Source organism: Pristis pectinata, chromosome 9 (assembly GCF_009764475.1).
Source record: "Pristis pectinata isolate sPriPec2 chromosome 9, sPriPec2.1.pri, whole genome shotgun sequence".
In the NCBI taxonomy this organism is placed as follows: domain Eukaryota; kingdom Metazoa; phylum Chordata; class Chondrichthyes; order Rhinopristiformes; family Pristidae; genus Pristis; species Pristis pectinata.
Window position 1 is genome coordinate 29291925 of NC_067413.1, and position 26269 is coordinate 29318193.

General features: G+C 42.6%; 1 protein-coding gene across 5 annotated transcripts in view; it reads right to left on the minus strand.

Moving 5' to 3' along the window:
- Positions 1–65: 65 nt before the first annotated feature.
- The window catches only part of nt5c3a (5'-nucleotidase, cytosolic IIIA), a 36821-nt gene continuing 10617 nt past the window's right edge, over positions 66–26269 (minus strand). For all 5 annotated transcript variants that reach the window (XM_052023731.1, XM_052023729.1, XM_052023730.1 and 2 more), the window contains 8 exons: positions 9480–9578; positions 8840–8909; positions 7358–7404; positions 7191–7276; positions 3066–3155; positions 2614–2776; positions 1882–2082; positions 66–775 (listed from right to left, as the gene is read on the minus strand). In XM_052023731.1, the coding sequence (XP_051879691.1) occupies positions 674–775; positions 1882–2082; positions 2614–2776; positions 3066–3155; positions 7191–7276; positions 7358–7404; positions 8840–8909; positions 9480–9578 (858 nt within the window). In that variant the 3' untranslated portion in view covers positions 66–673. The remainder of the gene's footprint in view (positions 776–1881; positions 2083–2613; positions 2777–3065; positions 3156–7190; positions 7277–7357; positions 7405–8839; positions 8910–9479; positions 9579–26269) is intronic.

Consider the following 26269-nt stretch of genomic DNA (forward strand, 5'->3'; position numbering starts at 1 on the left):
AGAAGCTTGGAGGAAAACTAGAAATAAGATGGAGTGGGAGAATTTATTGGAGTCCAATAACAACATTAAGAAAGTAGATCTTGTATTAAAAAAGTACTTCCCACCAATTTAATTTTCCATACATTTTTTTTATCTACATCATTTGTTTTAAAATAAACAGATAACAATGCCCAATTGTAAACACAAGGTCTTACCAAATAAACACAAGTATCCTCAGAATTATCTACAACTACAAAATGTTTTCAAAAAAATTAAAACATTATAGTGCTCATCATTTAGACAGAACAATTGGTGATAGTTATAATGTGGGCAATTTGGAGTCCAGTAAGCCAAGCACACAATACTCATACCTCATTAATATAACATTATTCATGGAAATGTTTTAAAATGTTAGGGACAGAATTTAAATCAAGGAACCTGAAGGTAGTCTAAATCTGTGAAGCAGGCCTATATTGACCAGATTCTGTGAGTGGCTAGCTAAGAACTGCTAAAATTCTCTTCATTTGTTGGGAGGACACATTCATTTGCCATGTTCAAATTTTAAAAATACATGCTTTCTTCAGTTCAAGGCATTGAAGAATAGTAGCATTTTCAATAAATGGGCTGATCAACAAAACAAAAAAGGTAGAGGAGTATTTCGGCTTTGAGCTCCCTGGATGCCTCAGTCCTCCAATCACAGGATCTTCTGAAGGATAGCGTTGACTAGATCCAACGTTTCTTCACCCACCAATACTATATCATAGGAGTCCATGTACTTCTCTAAACTTTCTTCCACCTATGCAGATTGAAAAATAGAGTCGAGTTTAGAAACATTCAGATGCCACTGAGTTACCATATGCCGCTAGAATGAGAGCACATGGCTGTCACGTGAGAGTAACAATAGTGACCCCCCTGGTTGGAGGACAGCATTGCTTATCGGATCGGAAGTGACACCACTGTCAATCAAGGTTTGGCTCCACCCCACCCATCAGGTGTGGGCATAAGGATTGGCCTTGGAGAGCACCTTTGTTCCTGAACCTGTCTGACCATTGGCCTTGGCAGGCACCTTTGTCCTTGACCTCCAAGTCATTGGCCTGTCTAAGTTACCTGGCAGGGCTCCACCCAGCCTCCCAGCACTATAAAGAGTGTAGCACTCCCCTGGCCCTTCCTCTTTCGACTTCCCCAGGAATAATGAGACAATGCTGTAGAGACCACTGGTAAGAGTGTGCACCACCACGTGGTTTGGGAGCGTCTTATTCAGATTCCAGGGAATGTTAGGGCCAATGCTTGTCTGGGTCAAGGAGTTCAGGCACTGTAGTGTTTATCCCTTGATAAGCTGTACCTTGTTTATTGTGTGAGTGAGAGTGTGAATCTCATCCTTGTTGCGATTCTCCCTCACGTTTGCGGTCTCCTGCATGTGTGTATGCATCTGTTCCCATTCATTCTGTCCCCGCGTTTGCCTTTGTGATTAAACTATTTTTAAAATCCAAAGCCTGTGTCCAGAGTCCTCCATCTTTAAGATTCCAAAAGAACCTTTTCGCACAACAGTGACAAAGGGGGGAATAAATGACAATCTAAAGTAGTAGTACTGGGAAATTGGCCTTATAATGACCATATCTCTGAACATAGAAAATGGCTCCATATAGCCTCTGACTGTATTTCTGGTGATACTCCACCTTGTTCAATAACACATAACATGAACTGGCAATGAAATTATGCCCAATGTTGCTACATCAGAGCATACGACTGGAAGCCCAGTTTCACAACATAAAAAGTTAGTAAATGCAGTGGCTCACTGGCATTCCATTGATACTGATTGGGTTTGCATAGGTAATACAAAAATCACATGGAAAAATTCTACAGATCTCCACCTATCCTTAACAACATCAAAAAATTCCTTACTTTATCATTTAAGAATCCAATCTTGAGGATGCTCTCAATATTTTGAACACCATCTGCCATACTCAAGTCACCCAACGAATCCCCCAGAAGAATGATGTTAGAATTGTCCTTTAGTTTGTTGAAGTACTCAGAGCTCCTCAAGGCTCCGTCATGTTTATTATAAATGTGGATGAGTTCACCTTTAAAGCCTTTCAGGACCCCCTGAAACAAAAATGCTCAGTTACTTTGGTTACCTCATTAAGTGGGTTCTCTTGCAGCTGATAGCAAAAAAATCTACTTATCATCACCTCCCATGTACGACTTACTTTAATTGCAAAATCTCCTGCTTTTACCTACTAGAAAAAATTAACATTGGTCAATTAACATTGTGATTCAGTTGATCAAAATCAAACAACTGGTTTTCTTAAATTAGATTATTAACTTGCCAATACAGATGACCCATGTGTTATGGCAGTTTGGGTAACAGAAATTTGCCCATATGGAATTCACAAACCACTACCAAAAAGTCTGGAACAGAGAAAAAAAATTCAATCTTATGAAATTTAATGAAAAAGTAAATAATAATTTGTTTTCAACTTGCATTTCCTGACATGCGTAGATGATGTGGCATCACATTACAAAAAATTGTGATACAGACCGTTTTCTAGGAATGCAACCCCTCCCGTAATATGGAAGTTGCCTGTACTGTAAATTTGTAGCACAAAGAAATAAGCGTCAAGGTCACCAACTTACCTTCTCATCAAAGTCCATGAAGTTGGAGACTACTTTCACATTGGAGTGGAAGACACCGCCCTGAGTAATTACCTCTTCCAACACGTCACCAATACCAGCTGAGAATATGAACACTGGGATGTTGCGTTCATTCAGCTTATCAAAGAACAACTCATAACCATCCCTGCAAAGCAATTATACATTTCACATTACAGATCTCAAATGAAGTGTAATTTAAATGTTTCTTAGATACAGGTGCTTTCTGCATTACGGCTGTTCGGGTAATGAAAATCCATCCTTACTGAATTCACAACTCACTACCAAAAAATCTGGAATACAAAATAAAAGCTATTTATCTGTATAAATGCTTGTTACTGTAAAATATTTACAAATTGCCAAATGAATAAGTCCTGTTATTTACTTCCATGACAATCACAGACTATACACTGCACTTAATCCAAGTCCCACAGTACCTCAGTATCAGATCTGATTCCCTCACCACCGCAGCCAGTTTCTCTTTCTGAATTCCTTGTTCAATCAATAAATTGTGAGCTTTTGTCCACCTATGCAAATAGAGTTTTTAGTTAGATGTTCATTACAAAAAATATATAGAAACCAGAAAACTCAAAGAAGGAATTACTTTTGCCTTATTAAAGGGATACTCATTCTGAATTAAAAGTGTAAATAAGAAATTCAAAATATTTAGTTAGTTAGTTTGTCACAAAGATTAGTACTTTAAAAAAATGCAATTTAAATCCAATTGCTATCTTCATTCCATACATTAAAGAACTGATACAATCTTGATGTGGAGCATATTAAAGATTATATACCTTGCATGGCCAATAAGTTCAACATACAAACACTGGCTTCCAATCCAGTCATTAAATGGAGCTCTCACTGAAAATGAGCATAAGAAAATCAACACATGGAACTGAATTAATACTGACTTGTGGGGAACTGTACTTATGTTACTTACCCAGTCTTGACTTGTCTCTGAATCCACACACTCAAATGTGGCCCTTTAAAGTGTCCAGCAAATCAATAAATGCTGGCCTCTCCAGTACCACCCACATCAAAACAGAGGATTCAAACAAAATACCTTTCTTCCTTTGATGATTTAATTTCATATCTATTGCTAATAATGGGTTAATGATGCAGTGATTAGATTTGGATTCCAACCCCCAAAAGCAGCAGGTTGGTATTGAGCATTGCTTGGGACAAGGGGGAAATCTTCAGTCATTCCCGAGATGGTGTCCTATGGACTTTACAGACAGCACAGAGAGGCACTAACCAAAAGTCTGCATGCTGGAGAGAGTTGGAACAGTCCAAGGGAAAAATATAAAACAGAATTTACCTTCCTCTCAATAATGGTTTCCAAGAAAAAGGATGAATAAAAGAGATTGACAGCATAAAAAATTGTATTATAATATGTGAAGTGCAACTTTCAACCAACATCTTGGTTCAGACCAACACTGGATGGTTACATAAGGGAGGTTATCTAACTCCTTGCAAGAACAAGAATGGTGAACTTAGAGCATGGATAAGTACATGGAACTATGACATTGTGGCCATTACAGAGACTTGGCTGTCACAGAGGCAGGAATGGCTGCTGGATATTCCGGGGTTTAGATGTTTCAAAAGGGACAGGGATGGAGGTAAAAGAGGTGGGGGAGCGGCTTTGCTGATCAGGGACAGTATCACAGCTGTAGAAAGGGAGGATGTCCTGGAGGGATCATCTACTGAGTCAGTGTGGGTGGAAGTCAGAAACAGGAAGGGAGTGATCACTCCATTGAAAGTATTCTATAGACCGCCCAATAGCGGCAGAGACACTGAGGAGCAGATTGGGAGGCAGATTTTGGAGAAGTGCAAAAATAACAGGGTTATTGTCATGGGTGATTTTAACTTCCCTAATATTGATTGGCACCTCCTTGGTGTAAAGGGGATAGATGGGGCAAAGTTTGTTAGGTGTGTCCAGAAAGGATTCCTGACACAGTATTTGGACAGGCTGACTAGAGAGGAAGTCATACTGGACCTGGTACGAGGCAATGGGCCTAGTCAGATTTCAGATCTCTTGGTGGGAGAGCATTTTGGGGACATTGACCATAACTCCTTGACCTTTTACCATAGCCTTGGAGAGAGACAATATGAGAAAGTATTTAATTGGGGGAAGGGGGAATTATGATGCTATTAGGCAGGAACTTGGGAGCATAAATTGCGAACAGATTTTCTTGGGGAAGTGCACAATGGAAATGTGGAGCTTGTTTAGGGAGCACTTGCATGGGGTTGTGGATAGGTTTGTCCTATTGAGGCAGGGTAAGGATGGTAGAGTGAAGGAACCATGGGTGACAAGAGACATAGAACATCTTGTCAAGAGGAAGAAAGAAGCTTACCAAAGGTTTAGAAAGCAAGGATCAGACACGGCCCTGGAGAATTACAAGGTAGCCAGGAGACAGCTTAAGAACAGACTTAGAAGAGCTAGAAGGGGGCATGAGAAGGCCTTGGTGAGTAGGATTAAGGAAAACCCCAAGGCATTCTATACATATGTGAAGAACAGGAGGATGACTAGAGTGAGTGTAGGACCGATCAGGGATAAAAGAAGAAATATATGCCTGGAGTTGGAAGAGGTAGGGGAGGTCCTTAATGAATACTTTGTTTCAGTATTCACCAGTGAGAGAGACCTTGACGTTTGTGAGGATGGCGTACAACAGGCTGATACACTAGGGCACATCGACATGAGGAAAGAGGATGTGCTGGAATTTTTGAAAAACATTCAGATAGATAAGTCACCAGGGCCGGATGGGATGTATCCAAGGTTATTATGGGAAGCGAGGGAAGAAATTGCTGTGCCTTTGACAATGATCTTTGTGCCCTCACTGACCACAGGAGTAGTGCCGGATGATTGGAGGGTGGCAAATGTTGTTCCTTTGTTCAGGAAAGGGAGTAGGGACAACCCTGGGAATTACAGGGTGGGCAAATTACTGGAGAAGATTCTTAGAGACAGGAATTATGGGCATTTGGAGAAGCATAGGCTGATTAGGGACTGTCAGCATGGCTGAGAGAGGCACAGGTCATGCATCACGAGCCTGATTGAATTGTTTGAGGATGTGATAAAGCACATTGATGAAGGTCGAGCAGTGGATGTAATGTACATGGATTTCAGTAAGGCGTTTGATAACATTCCTCATGGAAGGCTCATTCAGAAAGTCAGGAAGCATGGGAACCAGGGAAACTTGGCTGTGTGATACAGAATTGGCTCACCTTTAGAAGACAGAGAGTGGTTGTAGATGGACCGTATTCTGAATGGAGGTCGGTGACCAGTGGTGTTCTGCAGGGATCTGTTCTGGGACCCCTGCTCTGTGATTTTTATAAATGACTTGGATGAAGACGTGTAAGGGTGGGTTAGTATGTTTGCAGATGACACGAAGGTTGGTTTTGTGGATAGTGTAGAAGGTTGCTATAGGTTACAACAAGACATTGATAGGATGCAGAGCTGGGCTGAGAAGCGGCAGATGGCTATCAACCTGGAAAAGTGTGAAGTGATGCACTTTGGAAGATCGAATTTGACGGCAGAATACAAGGTTTATTGCAGGACTCTTAGCAGTGTGGAGGAACAGAGAGATCTTTGGGTCTACGTCCGTAGATCCCTCAAGGTTGCCGCGCAGGTTGATAGGGTTGTTAAGAAGGCATGTGGTGTGTTGGCCTTCATTAGTCGGGGTATTGAGTTCAAGAGCTGCCAGGTAATGTTGCAGCTCTAAAAACTCAGGTTAGACCACACTTGGAGTATTGTGTTGAGTTCTGGTTGCCTCATTATAGGAAGGATGTGGAAGCTTTGGAGAGGGTGCAGAGGAGATTTACCAGGATGCTGCCTGGATTGGACAGCATGTCTTATGAGGATAGGTTGAGCGAGCTAGGGCTTTTCTCTTTGGATTGAAGGAGAATGAGAGGTAACTTGATAGAGGTGTACAAGATGATAAGAGGCATAGATCGAGTCGACAGTCAGAGACCATTTTCCCAGGGTGAAAATAGCTCACACGGGGGGGCATAATTTTGTGATTGGAGGAAGGTATGGGGGGATGTAAGAGGTAAGTTCTATTTATTTATTTTACACAGAGGGTGGTGGGTGTGTGAATTGCACTGTCGGCAGAGGTGGTGGAGGCAGATACATTAGGGACATTTAAGAGACTCTTAGATAGCCACATGAATGACAGAAAAATGGAGGGCTATATGGGAGGGAAGGGTTAGATAGATCTTAGAGCAGGATAAATTGTCAGCACAACATCTTGGGCCGAAGGGGCTGTACTGTTCTATGTTCTTAAACTAGTAATACTCTGATGTATCTTGGCTGGTCACTCACTATCAGCAAAGACCATCACACCCTGACAATAAGATGGCCAAATCAAGATGAAAATTAATCTTACTAGCACTGCCCAAGTCCCAAAAAACAAATGACAGAAAATGTCACGCAGAAATACTTTTTTGTGTGGTTTGTTCTCACAGGGAGCCATCATTTATCAGGATGGCTCATTAGATTGGTATTAGTTGAAAGTGTAACTACATTCTTAGACTCAACTTAAAAAAGATGAAAACTAAGCACTCACCATTCCACCATGAAAGGGTACTTTTCCTCAGTGCTAATGGTGGGATCAACTTCAATTGGATAGTACGTGTTCCTAATCTGCAGCAACTGCAAGGAGGAAAAAAAAACAAATAAAAATTGAGAAAATAATGGGAAAGAAAATGATGTCTTTTTTGGTTGAAAGAGTACCTTTTTCCTACATTCCTCTGTGATTAACTTGCAGTTGTCAATGACATCTGTCAAAATAAGAAAGATAAAGGAAGAAATATTACCATTTGATGATATGCAGCAAAAAATCAATTGCATAATTCAAATTGTAATTTCCTTGTAATTATAGAGGGAGGCCATTCAGCTTACCAGTGGCATCCCATTCCCTTACTAATTTTCTCTGTAACTGATTCTGCCCACATTTTCATCATCGGCCACTGTAAATTGCCCCTAGTTAGTAGTCGAATCTGGGGGATTCTGCCATTCACCTACACAGTAGGGGCAGTTTACTGCTACCAGCTCGCATGTCTTCGTGATGTGGGAGGAAACTGTAGGGCCTGGGGAAACTGTAGTCAGACAACACCAAAGGTCAGGACTATACTCAAGCTGCTGGAGTCACAGCTGTACCACTGTGCCTTTATCTACTATTGCTTGTATGGCAAAATAATCTTATTTTATAAGGTCAAAAGGCCCAGTTATCATGTAGGCTACAGATATCTTTGATATCCAATGTACAAAAGTCCAGGTATCTGTAAGTTAGGTCACAAAGAGGCTGTGTGATGTGTTCAGTCCACTATTCTTGGTCAATGATGCAAAATAGCAGTTGGTAAATGACGTAAAGCTGGAGGAAGGTTGATAAACATTCCCAGCAATGTTATCATTTGTCTGTGCCTGCCATATTGATGGGAATACATTATAACCACGCAGAGAGACAACAGCATACATTGACATTGAAGTTTTCAACAGGTGGACAAAAGAACCATCAATCTGAAGAGTTGGACACAAGGTAAAATTCAATACTCTTCACAATACGAAGTAAATTACTTCAAGTCATCATGTGTTATGCAGTGACATTGCTGCCACACAGCTCCAGTGGCCTGGGTTTAATCCTGACCTCTGTGCAAACTCCACACTTCCTGTGACTATACTCTGTTTCTCCCACATCCCAAAGAAATGCTGGTGGGTTAATTGACTACTGGAATTTTCCTCTATTCGAGGAAGGAGAATTGGGTGGTAGGAGAATTGCTGGGAGTCATTATGCATACAAGAAAGAATAGATTACTGGCAAATAAGTGGAGGAATAGGGCTGATGGGGTTGTTATGAGAGCTGGTACAGGCTCAGTCGGCCTAATGGCCTCCACCTATGGTCTAAAGAAATATTAAAAATAAAAAAGAAACCTGACGAAAGGTTTCAATAGGTACTGGGTTAAACAGATTGTTACAGTAATTACCCCAATATATTAACAACAGGATTTAAGAATCATGATACAGCAGTATCACGAAGCAGATTTTGAAAATGAATCAAGAAATTTCTGGATGATAAATGAACACTGCCATTTAGTAAAAAGTCAGCATCAACAAGGTGACGGCTCCAGAATTTGCAGGTACGAATGTTTTCCTTCAATATGCATGCATAAAAAATCACCTGGCAACTGGATTTGACTAATATACCAAAACACCTACTGTGACAGGTTGAACATCTTTTCCCATTATGTAAGAACTTGCTCAGCGTCATATCAAAATCCGTGATTATCTGCCCAAAATCATTTAAAAAAAAATGAAGTAATTACTGCACATATAACATTTTTCATACAAATAGCCATAAACTATTATGAAAGATACACCAAGCCAGCATGAATTACAGAAAGCACCTTTCCAGTTTGTATCAGAGATAGCAAGGTAATTGACCTGAAACATTAACCCTCTTCCTTGGCCCACAGATACTGTCGGACCTGGGGCACGGTCATTCTAGATATTCTGGTGTTACACAAGTTACCATAAAGCTGAATACAACATCACAAAGTTTAACAATCAAGATTCCCAACATACTACATGAAAAACTGGTGACTATTACTGAAGATATAATCAGATTATAGCTGTTAAACTTTGATTTGATTTTAAAACATGAAATATAAATATTTGACACTTAAAATGAAGCACCTACCAACCCTTGCTGCCAGTGGAAACAGTTTCCCCAATTCATTCTATCAAAAGACTACACTATTTTGACTTGTTCTATCAAATCCTTCTCTGCTCAAAGGAGAACCCATTTCTAACTTTGCTCCAAAATTCCTTCAACTTACCAATTAGAAATATTGCTCACCTGAAGTTTTGATGCTCCTCCTTTAATAAGACCGCATATGATTTCTTCCACCCTTCCAGGGTTCTTAATACGGACAGTTTTCTTCTGGAACTCTGGCATCTGCAGAGAAGGGAATTTACAATGGGCACACTGGCCACTCAAGAGAAAATAGCTTATATGAATATGTCTTAAATCTTCACTTCTTTTATGCACTTTTACACCATTCATTAGACACCTCATATGTGGAATATAACAATGTGTTAGTTCCACTCTGATCCTTAACCTAAGTAATTAGGAACACATGAAACAAATGCAGCCACTTACTGAGCATACAGAATTATAAAGAGAGATTACTAAATAATACTGAGACCAAAGTAAATCACTTTACATCATTAAACCAAGTCAACCATGACCAGTATCTAATATGTGAAGAAATTAGGCAAGCTATTTAAACTTAAATATACTACTATACCCCTATTAGCAATCACTGGGCTTGGTGAAAACCTCTAGATTCAAGTTCTCATTAATTCGGAGAAATTGTTTTTTGGTCAAGATCCCAACCAAAGTGCACCAAACTAAAATGATGCAATATTTTGTGGAAATCTTGTGCCTGGCAAATTACAAGAAAAAGCAGCAACTTTCCTTAAAATGAAGGCTGAGAATTGTTATACAGGACAAAGGACGAGAGCTAGCATTCATTAGTCCTCTAAATCTTTTCACAACTAGTATTAGAACATAGAAAAACTACAGCACAATTCAGGCCCTTCGGCCCACAAAGTTGTGCCGAACATGTCCCTACCCTAGAAATTACTAGGCTTACCCATAGCCCTCTATTTTACTCAGCTCCACGTACCTATCTAACAGTCTCTTGAAAGACCCTATCGTATCCGCCTCCACCACCGTTTCCGGCAGCTCATTCCACGCACTCACCACTCTCTGAGTAAAAAACTTACCCCGACATCTCCTCTAATATCTACTCCCTAGCACCTTAAACCTATGTCCTCTTGTGGCCACCATTTCAGCCCTGGGGAAAAGCCTCTGACTATCCACTCGATCAATACCTCTCATCATCTTATAAACCTCTATCAGATCCCCCTTCATCCTCCGTCTCTCCAAGGAGAAAAGGCCAAGTTCCCTCAACCTGCTTTCATAAGGCACGCGCCGCATTCCAGGCAGCATCCTTGTAAATCTCCTCTGCACCCTCTCTATGGCTTCCACATCTTTCCTGTAGTGAGGTGACCAGAAGTGAGCACAATACTCCAAGTGGGGTCTGACCAGGGACCTATATAGCTGCAACAATACCTTTCGGCTCCTAAATTCAATTCCCCGATTGATGAAGGACAATACACCATATGCCTTCTTAACCACAGTCAACCTGCACAGCCGCTTTGAGCGTCCTATGGACTCGGACCCCAAGATCCCTCTGATCCTCCACACTGCCAAGAGTCCTACCATTAATACTATATTCTGCCATCATATTTGACCTACCAAAATGAACCACTTCACACTTATCTGGGTTGAACATCTGCCACTTCTCAGCCCAACTCTGCATCCTATCTATGTCCCTCTGTAACCTCTGACAGCGCTCCAAACTATCCACAACACCCCCAACCTTCATGTCATCTGCAAACTTACTAACCCACCCCTCCACTTCCTCATCCAAGTCGTTTATAAAAATCACAAAGAGTAAGGTTCCCAGTACAGATCCCTGAGGTACACCACTGGTCACCGACCTCCACTCAGAATATGACCCTTCAACAACCACTCTTTGCCTTCTGTAGGCCAGCCAGTTCTGGATCCACACTGCAATGTCCCCTTGGATCCCATGTCTCCTCACCTTCACCATAAGCCTCGGATGGGGTACCTTATCAAATGCCTTGCTGAAATCTATACACACTACATCTACTGCTCTCCCTTCATCGATGTGCTTAGTCACATCCTCAAAAAATTCAATCAGCCTTTTAAGACAGGACCTGCCCTTGACAAAGCCATGCTGACTATTTCTAATCATATTATACCTCTCCAAATGTTCATAAATCCTGCCTCTCAGGATCTTCTCCATCAGTTTACCAACCACTGAGGTAAGACTCACCGGTCTATAATTCCCTGGGTTATCCCTACTCCCCTTCTTGAATAAGGGAACAACATGTGCAACCCTCCAATCTTCTGGAACCTCTCCCATTTCCATCGACGATGCAAAGATCACCGTCAGAGGCTCTGGAATCTCCTCCCTCGCCTCCCACAGCAACCTGGGGTATATCTCATCTGGTCCCAGCAACTTATCTAATTTGATGCTTTCCAAAAGTTTCAGCACCTCCTCTTTCCTAATATGTACATGCTCAAGCTTTTCAGGCCACTGCAAGTCCCCACTACAATCCCCCGGATCTTTTTCCATAGTGAATACTGACGTAAAGTATTCATTAAGTACCTCCGCTATTTCTTCCGGATCCATACACACTTTCCCACTGCTGCACTTGATAGGCCCTATCCTTTCGCATCTCATCTTCTTACTCTTCATGTAGAACGCCTTGGGGTTTTCCTTAATCCTGCCACCAAGGCCTTTTCATGTCCCCTTCTGGCTCTCCTAATCTCTTTCTTAAGTTCCTTCCTTTTAGCCTTGTACTCTTCCAGATCTCTAACATTACCTAGCTCTCCGTACCTTTTGTATGCTTTTCTTTTCCTTTTGACTAGATTTATTATAGCCTTCATACACCACGGTTCCTGTATCCTCTCGTGACTCCCGTCTCATCGGAACATGTCTATGCAGAGCTCCACACAAATACCCCCTGAATATTTGCCACATATCTTCTGTACTTTTCCCAGAGAACATCTGTTCCCAATTTAATCTTCCAATTTCCTGCCTGAGTGCCTCATAATTCCCTTAACTCCAAGTAAACACCTTTCTAGTCTGTCTGTTCCTATCCCTCTCCAGTGCTAACGTAAAGGAGATAGAATTATGATCACTATCACCAAAATGTTCACCCACTGAGAGATCTGACACCTGACCAGGTTCATTTCCCAATATCAAATCAAGCACAGCCTCTCCTCTTGTAGGTCTATCTACATACTGTGCCAAGAACCCTTCCTGAACACACCTAACAAACTCCACCCCATCTAAACCCCTCACTGACTGGAGATGCCAATCGATGTTTGGGAAATTAAAATCCCCCATCACAACAACTCTGTTATTCTCACATCTTTCCAGGATCTGCTTCCCTATCTGCTCCTCAATAACCCTGTCACTATTGGGCGGCCTATAAAAAACACACAGTAAAGTTATCAACCCCTTCCTGTTCCTAACCTCCACCTACAGAGACTCCGTAGACAATCCCTCCACAACGTCCACCTTTTCCACAGCTGTGACACTATCACTGATCAACAGTACCACTCCCCCACCTCTCTTGCCTCCCTCCCTGTCCTTCCCGAAACATCTAAAACCTGGCACTTGAATCAACCACTCCAGCCCCCGAGCCATCCAAGTCTCCGTAATGGCCACCACATCATAGCTCCGAGTATCGATCCAAGCTCTAAGCTCATCCGCCTTGTTCACAACACTCCTTGTGTTAAAATAAGACACATCTCAAGCCTGTCTGAACACACCCCTTCTCTATCACCTGCCTATGGTACTTACTTCCAGCCTCCTCTATTTGAGAGTAAAACATCTCTTCCTCAGTCTCTCCAGTATGGATCCCACCCCCCAACAATTCCAGTTTAAACTCTCCCCAGCAGCCTTAGCAAACCTCCCCGCGAGTATGTTGGTCCCCTTGGGATTCAAGTGCAACCAGTCCTCTTTGAACAGGTCATACCTGCCCCAAAAGAGGCCCCAATGATCTAGAAAACTGAATACCTGCTCCTTACTCCATTCCCTCAACCACGCATTTAACCTCCTTCTCATTCTGTTCCTATACCCACTGTCGCTTAGCACAGGCAGTAATCTGGAAATTACTACCTTTGAGGTCCTGCTTCTCAACTTCCTTCCTAATTCTCTATAGTTTCTTTTCAGGACCTTATTCCTTTCCCTGCCTATGTCGTTGGTACCAATATGTACCATGACCTCTGGCTGTTCTCCCTCCCCCTTCAGGATATCTTGGACGCGATCTGAAACATCCTGGACTGTGGCACCTGGGAGGCAAACTACCTTCCGAGTTTCTTTCCTGTGTCCACAGAATCGCTTGTCTGCCCACCTAACTATAGAGTCCCCTATCACTAGTGCCCTCCTCACTCCTTCCCTACCCATCTGAGCCACAGGGCCAGGCTCTGTGCCAGAGACACTGCCACTGTTGCTTCCCCGAGGTAGGCTGTCTCCCCCAACAGTACTCAAGCAGGAGTAATTATTGTCAAGGGGTACAGCCACGGGGTACTCTGTAGTACCTGACTCTTCCCCTTCCCCCTCCTGACTGTGACCCAATTGCCTGATTCCAATGGCCCTGGCGTGACCACCTGCCTATAACTCCTCTCTATCACTTCCTTACTCTCCCTGACCAAACGTAAGTCATTGAGCTGCATCTCCAGTTCCCTAACACGGTCCCTCAGGAGCTGCAGCTCGACACACCAGGCGCAGACATAGCCTTCCTGGAGGCAGGGAGAATCCGAAAACTCCCACATCTGACACCGAGTACAGGAAGCCTCACTCATACTCCTTCCTTAACTCAAGTCACCTACCTTTCCTCGCCCCTTTACGCCGAAGCCCCTTGAGCCAAAGCCCAAAACACTCTGCTCCATCTATTCCTAGATTAAAGACAAGTTCCAAGCCAAGAGACAGTTTGATACACTTTTGACATTTGTCAGCCGCTTCTGATGGTTAAAATATGCTTTATGTATTCAGGAAGCAACATTAAACTTTCCCTACCACAGAATGCTTGCAAATTGTTCAGGATACAACTTAGTGCTCGAGTTTTCACACCGTCATGTCACTGATGCTCTGTTGTAATTACTACACAATACACCACGTATTTCATTACATACAGCCTGCAAGGAGTGCAAGTTTACTCCATTTTGGAGCATTCTTTTCCAGCCAGGATTAATTGACTCAAAAGAGGGCGAAGGAATGACAGATGGAATTTTCTCAGACAAATGCAAAGTGATGTATTTTGTTAAGTTAAACCAGGTCAGGACATAGAAGTGAATGGCAGGGTCCTGGGGAAAGTTGTTGATCAGAGAGATCTTGGGGTACAACTATACAGTTCCCTGAAAGTAGCAAACAGGTAGACAGGGTGGTGAAGGATGGGTATGGCATATTTACCTTCATCAGCCGTGGCACTGAGAAGAATTGGGATGTCATGTAACAGTTGTACAAAACATTGGTTAGGTCTCACTTGGAATATTATGTGCCGTTCTGGTCACCTCTCCTTGAAAGGATGTCATTAAGTTAGACAGGGTGCAGAAAAGATGCCGAAAGATGCAAGGACATCGAACATGGAACAGTACAGGCCCTTTGGCCCACGATGTTTTGCCATACTAATTAAATACCTAACGAAAATAATCTCTTCTGCCTACACAATGTCCATAATCCCCCATTCTCTGCACATTCATGTGCCTGTCTAAGAGCCTCTTAAAAACCCCTATCGTATCTGCCTCCAACACCACCTCTGGCAGCACATTCCAGGCACCCACCTCTCTCTGTGTAAAAAAAAACTTGCCCTGCACATCTCCTTTGAACTTACCCCCTTTCAACTTCAATGCATGCCCTGGGAAAAAGATACCGGCTGTCTATCTATACAGTACCTCTCAATCTTATAAACTTCTGTCAGGTCTCCCCTCAGCCTCCGCCACTCCAGAGAAAACAACACGTTTGTCCAACCTCTCCTTATAGCACATGCTGTCTAATCCAGGCAGCATGCTGGTAATCCTCTTCTGCACCCCCTCCAAAGCCTCCACATCCTTCCTATAATGGAGTGGCCAGAACTGAATGCAATACTCCAGATGTGGCCTAATCAGTTTTATAAAGCTGGAACATAACTTCCCAACTCTTGAATTCAATGCCTCAACTAATAAAGGCAAGCCTGGACTGGAGGGTTTGAGTTATGAAGGAGAGATTGGATGGGCTAGGACTGTTTTCACTGCAGCAAAGGAGGCTGAGAAATGACATTATAGAGGTTTTTTTTCCAATTTGAAGCATTTAGATAGGTAGCTAGTCACAGACATATCCCCCAGGAGAAATCTAAAACTTGAGGGCTTAAGTTTAAGGTGAGACAGCAAAGATTTAAAAGGGGATCTGAGGGGAAAGTTTTTCCACACAGAGAGTGGTGGGTATATGGAAAAAGCTGCCAGACATGGCGGTAGAGGCAAGTACAATTACAACATTAAAAAAACATTTTTACAGGTTCATGGATAGATGAATTGGGCCAAAGGCCCCATTTCCATGCTGTGCAACTCTATTTATGTCTTTGCCAACATCAGTTGCTGTCAGTTCTAGGGCATCTCTAGCACACAGCAACAATAATGTCATCAAGCCAACTGAACAGCAAATCACATTGAACTTCAACAGGCACTAAGTAAAAAGCAATGATGAATTGATTTCATAAAACATTTTATAGTGTTCTAACTAAAGATTGGAACAAATATTATGGAAGAAGATGAAATATTAAAAAAAAACACAAAATTCAATGTATTTACTTTATTCTATATATTTATTAGATACTCTGAATCCACACAGAATCAGTTTTTTTTAAGGGCCTAAGGGATCAGTGATCAATAATTATCCCTTAATACACCATTAGAATTTCATTATACCTCATGCATCAAAGCAATAGTCTTGGGGTTTTTTTTTTAAACACCCAGAAAATTTTGTGAAGTTTTGGTCAGTTCATTACACAGGAGAAAAAGATGCAAAACAGCACACCGTGCAGAGAAACAGGAGACCGACTCTGCTGCTTTGGAAGGCGACATGTTTCACCTAGATAACATTCGTACTTAAACTTCAAAACATTCACTGATATCAAGAAAGAGGATAAGGCAGCATAAAAATCAAAATTAGTTTGTCAGTATCAGAGTAGTAGAGTTTCCACATTAATACACGACAGCACAAGTAAAAATGATAACATGGTCTCGCAGAACTCCTGGTAACAACATAATGCCATGGAAAAAAGCTGTTACAAGTTGAGCACATTGTTAGCAATTTCCTAGTGAACGTTTGAGAGATTTACAACAACAAATGTGGGCAAGTATCTGTCACTCCTTTACTTTCAACTAATGGAAAATATATCCATTCTTCAGTTTGAAAGAACTACCCATATTGAAAATCTCCTGTTTTTAGAAAATCAACCAAATTAACTAGAAAATATAGTGCAGCAACCTATGCTCATTTCAAACATTCGTTATTACAGCTTGGAATATATTTCGTTGGAGACAATGAATAACTGTGACCTAATTAGAACATTATAAAAACACATTATCCAATAGTGTTATATTCTGGGAAACAGCAGAAATGAGGAATCTGGTTTGGTAATCTTAGGCATTTGCGTGGGGTTAAGGATGACTACTTCCACCACCACTCTGTAGGTTCTAAGGTGACTAATAAGTTTTACGTGGGATCTGCAAATTCTTCCCTCGGTAGTACAGTGGAGCTGTGAATGGGTGGGATGTTTGGTATATGTGCACTAGTATCCAGGTTGCATTTGGTCTCCGGAGTGCTATTAAAGAGACACAGTGCTTGGTGCCTTCAGATATGCTTCTTCACCAGAAGAAGTCTTGATTGAGTTAGTCATGCAGTCAGTTAGTTCTGCACTCAGAGTCATAGTGTTAGGCAGCGCAGAAAGAAGCCCTCCGGCCCAACTCATGCTACCACAATGCCTAGCTGAGCCTGTCCCATTACGAGGCTATAACGTTAGAACTTGCGAGTGTGAATTGGGATGACATTTTTGAAGGGAAATGTACTATGGAGTTGTGGTGGTTGTTCAGGGATCTCTTGCAGGATGTTAGGGATAAATTTGTTCCAGTGAGGTAGAGAAGGAATAGCAGGGTGAAGGAACTATGGGTGACAAGAGAGGTGGAACATCTAGTTAGGAGGAAGGAGGCAGCATACATAAGGTGTAGGCAGCAAGGATCAAATAGGGCTCATGATGAATATGGGGTAGCAAGGAAGGAACTTAAGAAGGGGCTGAGGAGAGCAAGAATGGGACATAAAAAGGCCTTGGTGAGTAGGGTTAAGGAAAATCCCAAGGCATTTTTCACTTATGTGAAGAGCAGAAGGATGACAAGAGTAAAGGTAGGACCGATTAGAGATAAAGGTGGGAAGATGTGCCTGGAAGCTGTGGAAGTGGGTGAGGTCCTCAATGAATACTTCTCTTCAGTATTCATCAAGGAGAGGGGCCTTGATGACGCTGAGGACAATGTTGGTAAGGTTAACGTTCTAGAGCATGTTGATATCAAGAGAGAGGATGTGTTGGAGCTGTTAGAAAATATTAAGACAGATAAGTCCCCAGGGCCTGACGGAATATTCCCCAGGCTGCTCCGAGAGGTGAGGGAGGAGATTACTGAACCATTGGCTAGGATCTTTGAGTCCTCGTTGTCCACAGGATTAGTACTGGAGGATTGGAGGGTGGCAAATGTTGTCCCTTTATTCAAAAAAAGGTAGTAGGGATAGTCCAGGGAATTATCGACCAGTGAACCTTACGTCTGTGGTGGGCAAGCTGTTGGAAAGGATTCTTAGAGATAGGATCTATGGGTATTCAGAGAATCATGGTCTGATCAGGGACAGCCAGCATGGCTTTGTGAAGGGCAGATCATGTCTCACAAGCCTGATAGGGTTCTTTGAGGAGGTGACCAGGCAGATTGATGAGGGCAGTGCAGTAGATGTGGTCTACATGGATTTTAGTAAGGCATTTGACAAGGTTCCACATGGTAGGCTTCTTCAGAAGGTCAGAGGGCATGGGATCCAGGGTAGCTTGGCTGTGTGGATTCAGAATTGGCTTGCCTGTAGAAAGCAGAGGGTTGTGGTGGAGGGAGTGCACTCAGATTGGAGGGCTGTGACTAGCAGTGTCCCACAAGGATCGGTTCTGGGACCTCTGCTTTTTGTGATTTTTATTAATGACTTGGATGAGGGGGTAGAAGGGTGGGTTGGCAAGTTTGTAGATGACACAAAGGTTGGTGGTGGTGTGGATAGTGTGCAGGATTGTCAAAGATTGCAGAGGGACATTGATAGGATGCAGAGCTGGGCTGAGAAGTGGCAGATGGAGTTCAACCCGGAGAAGTATGAGGTGGTACACTTTAGAAGGACAAACTCCAAGGCAGAGTACAAAGTTAATGGCAGGATTCTGGGTAGTGTGGAGGAGCAGAGGGATCTGGGGGCTCATATCCACAGATCCCTGAAAGTTACCTCACAGGTGGAAAGGGTAGTTAAGAAAGTTTATGGGATGTTAGCATTCATAAGTCGAGGGATTGAGTTTAAGAGCCGCGAGGTAATGATGCAGCTCTACAAAACTCTGGTTCGACCACACTTAGAGTACTATGTCCCGTTCTGGTCGCCTCATTATAGGAAGGATGTGGAAGCGTTGGAAACGGTGCAGAGGAGATTTACCAGGATGCTGCCTGGTTTAGAGAGTATGCATTATGAGAAGAGACTAAGGGAGCTAGGGCTTTACTCTTTGGAGCGAAGGAGGATGAGAGGAGACATGATAGAGGTGTACAAAATATTAAGAGGAATAGATAGAGTAGACAGCCAGCACCTCTTTACCAGGGCACCAATGCTCAATACAAGAGGACATGGCTTTAAAGTAATGGGTGGGAATTTCAAGAAAGATAACAGAGGAAGGTTTTTTATCCAGAGAGTGGTTGGGGCATGGAATGCGCTGCCTGGGGTGGTGGTGGAGGCAGGTACATTGGTGAAATTCAAGAGATTGCTGGATAAGCATTGGAGGAATTTAAAATAGAGGGATATGAGGGAGGAAGGGGTTAGATAGTCTTAGGCGAGATTTAAAGGTTGGCACAACATTGTGGGCCGAAGGGCCTGTATTGTGCTGTACTGTTCTATGATTCTATGATACCTGTGTTTGGCCCATATCCCTCTAAACCTTTCCTATCCACGTAGCTGTCCAAATATCTTTTAAACATTGTAATTGTACCTGCCTCTACTGCTTCCTCTAGCAGCTCATTCCATACAGACCACTCTCTGCATGAAAAAGTTGCCCCTCAGTCCCCCTTTAAATTTCTAGTAGGGCCATCTACATATTGCTTAATATGCAGGCACGGTAGCTTCGCAATTAGCATAACGCTTTACAGCGCCAACGATCCAGGTTCAATTCCCGCCGCCGTCTGTAAGGAGTTTGTACGTTCTACCTGTGTCTGCGTGGGTTTCCTCCCACATTCCAAAGACATACAGGTTAGGAAGTTGTGGGCATTCTATGTTGGCGCTGGAAGTGTGGCGACCCCAGAACACTGCACAAAAGATGCATTTCACTGTGTGTTTCGATGTACATGTGACTAATAAAGATATCTTATCTTATAAGATGTTACATTTTTTTTCCAAGGAGGCATTAAGGATATTCTTGAATTTTTTTTTCTGGTCCTTTAGCAGATATGATGGAGCTAAGGGTAGTATGTATGTTTCAGGAGCCTAGGGTCAGGAATAAAGACAATCAGAGCTGGATGTGTATCCAAAACCTTGCACGTGGCAAGGCTGACCCAAGACAAGATGTTGATATTAGTTTGCTTATTTTGACAGTGGATTGGATGATTTTGTGTACACAGCATTGATGCTACATCACCGATGTTCTGAAGTACCCAATGTACATTGTCCACATCACATACAGGAGAGTGGGGTCACTGCTGAGTAAATCATTAGGTTTGTGAAGTGTTTAAGATATTGGACTTTCTTCAGATGGAAAAAGGCTGTGCCAATGCACTGAAGGTGATGGTGGATCTCATCATTAGTGATTCACTTTGTTGAGAGGTGGCTCCTGAGATGCTCAAGATGATACAGAATCTCATCATGGACCTTGACTGTCAGGAGGACATTGTTATGTAGCAGGGGCACGTTAATGAAGAATATGTGGCTTCTGGATACTTAGTCTATGGCCCATCACCAATGCTATAGAGTGAAGGAATCAACAGTGGTTTAGAACATGAAATCAGAACATGCACATACACAAACATCTTCTGCACACTGTAAGCTGAAAGGGTGGGGTGATTTTGGATTTGGACTGGAGGTGATGAAGGTTGAACCATTTTGGCTTGACCTGTGGAATAACACAACCAGTGGGGAGCTTATGCAAGGTGAGGTGCAATACTGCACCGAGGAAAATGAGGGTTAATGTGAAGGCAGAGTCTTTGTGATGTCAGTTTGCATTGGGATTGGGTCTGCAGTGGTTCTACTAGCTAATACCACAGTTAGTAATCATCAATGTAGACAGAGGATGAAAATATTTCTGAGGGCAGCCAAATTTGACGAAAGATCCTTCACAATCTCTCTCATTCAGAGGGAAATGCTTTTACAGAGGTCAAAAAGGTTGAGGTTATTCCCTGCATTTTCCTTCGATTTGTTGCATGGCCAACACTATATCCATTGTGCCTCCTAACTGGCAGAATCCACACTGCAACTATGGAAGGAACTGTCGGCTACTGGGAGGACTCGATTTATGAGGATCCTTGCAATGACTTTCGCTGTGGCAACAGTTGGGAGCCTACAGTGTAATTACTGCAGTTGGACTCTTTGATGGAAGGTCATGATTAAGGTATCTCTGAGATTCCTTGGCATGTTTGTACCTTCTGAGATAAGGTCATAGATTCTGTTCAAAACATGCATAGAATGTGTTAACGGTTTTGAATAGAAGGGGACTAGTATGGCACCACCCACCCTGACAGCCTCCAATGCACCTTAAGCCATAGTCACAATTGAAGAAGCAAGATTAGTCTTCTGGAGAGCGAAGCCACAGAATGCATCTGGCATGGATGGTGTCCCTAGATCCTGTGCAGATTAGGGATATTTGCAGACACTTTTAACCTCTCCCTGCTTCAATCTGAGGTTCCCAACTATTTAAGACCACTATCATCCTGGTACCTATGAAAAACAAGGTAATATACCTTAATGACTATCGCCCGGTGGCTCTGACATCCACCATCATGGAAGTGCTTCGAGAGGCTGGTCATGGCATGCATTAGCGGATTACCATTCCAGCCTCCCAGAAAACCTTGACCCACGGCAATTCACCTACTGTTGGAACAGGCCTATGGCGGATGCCATTGCCCTGGCCCTACACTCATCTCTGGAGCATCTGGACAGTAAAGACACCTACGTTAGACTATTGTTTATTGACTACAGTTCCACCTTCAATACCATAATTCCAAGTAAACTCATCACCAAACACCAAGACCTGGGACTCAACACAACTCTTTGCAACTGGATCCTTGACTTCCTGACCAACAGACCACAATCAGTGAGGATGGGCAGCAACACCTCCGGCACAATTATTATCAACACTGCTGCACCACAAGGTGGTGTCCTCAGGCCCCTACTCTACTCCCCTATACACTCACGACTGTGTGACCAGATTCTGCTCTAATTTCATCTAAAAGTTTGAGGATGATAGCACTGTAGTGGGCAGTATCGCAAATAATGATGAGTCAATGAAGGAGCTTAGTGACATTGTGTCATGACAACAACCTTTCCCTCAATGTCAGCAAAACAGAAGAGCTGGTCATTGACTTCAGAAGGGGGGGGGGGGGGGGGCGTGCTCCTGTCTACATCAATGGTGCTGAGGTCGAGAGGGTTGAGAGCTTCAAGTTTTTAACAGGTGAACATCACCAATAGCCTGTCCTGGTCAAACCACATAGATGCCACAGCCAAGAAAGCTCACCAGCACCTCTACTTCCGCAGGAGGCTAAAGAAATTTGGCACGTCCCATCTGACACTCTCCAATTTTTATTGATGCACCATCCCATCTGGATGCATCACAGCCTAGATTGGCAACTGCTCTGTCTGGGACTGCAAGAAACTGCAGAGAGTTGTGGACACAGCTCAGTAGATCATGGAAACAAGCCTCCCCTCATGGACTCTGTATATACTTTTTGCTGCCTCAGTAAAGCAAACAGCATAATCAAAGACTCCACCCACACCAGACATTCACTCTTCTCCCCTCTCCCATCAGACAGAAGATACAAAAGACTGAAAGCATGTACCACCAGGCTCAAGGACAGCTTCTATCCCTCTGTTATAAGACTATTGAATGGTTCCCTATTATGGTAAGAGTCTTGACCTCACAGTCTACCTTGCTATGACCTTGTACCTTATTGTCTACCTGCTCTGCACTTTCTCAGTAGCTGTGATACTCTATTCTGCATTCTGTATTGCTTTACCTTGTACTACTTCAATGCACTGTATGAATGGCATACAAGACAAGTTTTTCACTATACCTTGGTACTAGTGACAACAATAAACCGATTCAGACCAGAAAGTGCTTTCCCAGGGATTGTGTCTGTTCTGGAGTCCTGGAGTCTTGTTTTGTTTCCACCCCCACCTCCACTCCAAAGATGATGGTGGCCTAGTGAGATTAGTGAGATGAACAGGACTGAGCTGGATTTGGGTTAGATGAACCCTCGTACTCAACATCAGCAAGACCAAGGAAATGATTGTGAACTTCAGGAAGGGGAAGTCGGGAGAACACACAGAGTCTTCATTGAGGGGTCAGCAGTGGAAACGATGAGCAGCTTCAAATTCCTCGGCATCAACATCTCAGAGGATCCATCCTGGGCCCAAAACATTGTTGCAATCACGAAGAAGGCATGCCAGCAGCTCTACTTTGTTAGGAGTTTGAGGAGATTTGGTATGTCACCAAAGACTGTTGCACATTTCTACAGATGTACAGTGGAGAGCATTCTGACTGGTTCCATCACCGTCCGGTATGGAGGTTCCAACGCGCAGGATCGAAAGAGGCTGCAGAGGGTTGTAGACTCAGCCAGCTCCATCATGGGCACAACCGTCCCTGCAAGAGGACATCTTCAAGAGGTGGTGCCTCAAGGCGGCAGCATCCATCATTAAGGACCCTCACCACACAGGACATGCCCCCTTCACATTACTCCCATTGGGGGAGCTGGTACAGGAGCTTGAAGACCCAAACTCACCATTTCAGAAACAGCTTTGATCTGATTCTGAAGTTCACGCCAAGCTCTACCTGGTGGTCACTGACAGGTAGATGGAGTTTCTGCGAGTTTTCTGACAGAAGATTTTGGAAGGGGGTGGTGGGGAAGAGAGGTTGTGTATCCTGGGCTTCAGGCTACAGGAGTGCTGGGAAGCTCCCAGGAGGCAGACGGGGAGCAGGGATGTGGAAGGGACAAGTGCGTGATGAGGGGGCAGTGAGCAGAAGAGAAGCACTGTGAACAACAGATTCCTGTGGCATGCCGCTGGTCATAGCCTTCTAACCTGAAAATGACCCATTTATTCCTGTTCTGTTTTCTAGACATTAGCCAATTCTCAATCCAAGCCAGCATATTACCTCAACACTATTTACTCTGATTATGTTCAATAACCTCATATGGAATCTTATCAAAGACTTTCCAAAAGTCCAAAAAAACACATCAGCTTCTCTGCACTCATGTCTCCTGCTGGTTACACCCTCAAAAAATACAAGATTTCCCTTTCCATATTCTTTTTCTCTTTTACAATATTTTTATCAAATCCATGAAAAAAAGAGTACATACATCAAGAAAGAGAATAAAAATACTACTGAATACGTTGTATTAAGTCGTACTTAGATTACAATACTCTAACTTAATAATCACATATAGAAGTTAGTTAATAAAGGAAAAAAAATTGAAATATTTTATTATAAAAAAAATCTACTCCCACTACCAAAACCCAAAGCTGTTAGATGTTAAAAACACAAGGAAAAACCTTTAAAAACGTAACCGTGTCAGCCAATATCTGCGTTTTAGTCCCCAAATCAGAGACTTGAAAATAATTTAAAAAGGTCCCCACAGGGTTTGTAAGTCTAGGTTAGATTCAAAATCTGAACAGCGAATCTTCTCTAGATTCAAGTATGACATAACATCCCGTAACCATTGAGCATGAGTTGGCGGAGTAACTTCCTCCCATTTAAGCAATACAGCTCTCCTGGCTATAAGAGAAATAAAAGCCAGAATATGTAAATCAGAAAAGATGAATTATCCCGTTTTTATTCTGATATATCTCCTTACTGTGACAAATGTAATAACAGAGTGGCTTCCTTAATTCACATGTTTTGGACATGTCAGAGTCTTAAAAAATATTGGACAGAGGTCTTTCATACTTTTTCTGTACTTTTCAAAATAAATTTTAAACTTAATCCTTTAACTACATCATTTGGGATTGTTGGAGAAAAAGATATAACTTTGAAGGCTTCCATATTGTTTCTGACCAATTCAGTTATTATTTCTATGTGCCTAGTACCAGCAGCATGCCACAGGATCTTAAAAATAAATTTTAAGAATTTGTCCACGATTGATATCAGGATAACTCGCCTGTGGTTCAGTTTTTTTTCAATTCTCCCTCATTTCTTATATAGTGGGCTTACACTTGTTAATTTCCAATTAGAAGAAATTGTGGAATTCATGCATTTTTTTTGGAAGATGACAACTATTGCTATCCACCATCTCCACAGCACCATGTTAGGATGGAGATGCAGATCATTAGGTCCTGCGTTTTTTTCCCAAGTTTCATTTGTTTCACTCGCACCTCTTTCAAACTGGTGCATTGCATTTGGTGCTCACAATGTGGTCTTGTCTACATTGGGAAAACCAACCGCAGATTTGATGACTGCTTTACAAAGCACGTTTGTTCACTCTGCAAGGAAACCCCTGAGCTTCCAGTTGCCTTGAACTTTAATTCTTCTTTCCACTTCCACTCTGCCATGTCTGCCCAGAGCTCAGCATAAGCTCGAGCCACAGCACCCCATCTTACGGCTGGGCATGTGGCAGCCTTTGGGGCTAAATACTGAACTCAATAATTTTGGGTAACTCTCTTTTTATCAGAATTGGCCAGTTCGATCATAAGGTTATTCATCTATAATATTAACTCCCTACACTCACTGCCTCATCTGCTGGGCATCTTCAGTATTCACCCAAAGGATCGTTGACCTGAAATGTCAACTTTGTTTCTCTCTCCAGAGATACTATCTGAGTGTTTCAGGTATTTTCTGCTTTAATTTCTCCTTCTGGTTTCAGTTTTCTGTAACAGCTTGGAACTGCATTTCACACCTTTTACATTCCCTTGGTTTTCTTCCCCTAACTTCCCTCATTAATCTATCAACCACAAAGCTTCATAATCACCATCCAACCCTGGCCTCACCCCCTCAGTGACATTCCATTTGTCCTATCTATTTCTCCCCCACCCTTTCTGCGAATTAAAACATATTCTCACTTTTCCAGTTCTGATAAAGTGTCTTGACTTGAAATGTTAACCGTTTCTTTCCACAGATGTTTCCTAACCTACTCGATGTTTATATGTTTCAAGCATTTTCAGTTTTTATTCCGATTCCCAGCATCAGCAGTTTTAAAATTTTCAATATATGTTGATTAAAATCTCCCATGACTGTTGTACTACTCTTGTTATATGCTCATCTAATTTCTTCATTTATACACTATAAGATATCTTTATTAGTCACATGTACATTGAAACACACAATGAAATACATCTTTTCTGTAGAGTGTTCTGGGGGCACCCCACAAGTGTCGCCACGCTTCTGGCGCCAACATAGCATGCCCACGACTTCCTAACCCATACGTCTTTGGAATGTGGGAAGAAACCGGAGCACCTGGAGGAAACCCAAGCAGACATGGGGAGAACGTACAAACTCCTTACAGACAGTGGCCGGAATTGAACTCAGGTTGCTGGCACTGTAATA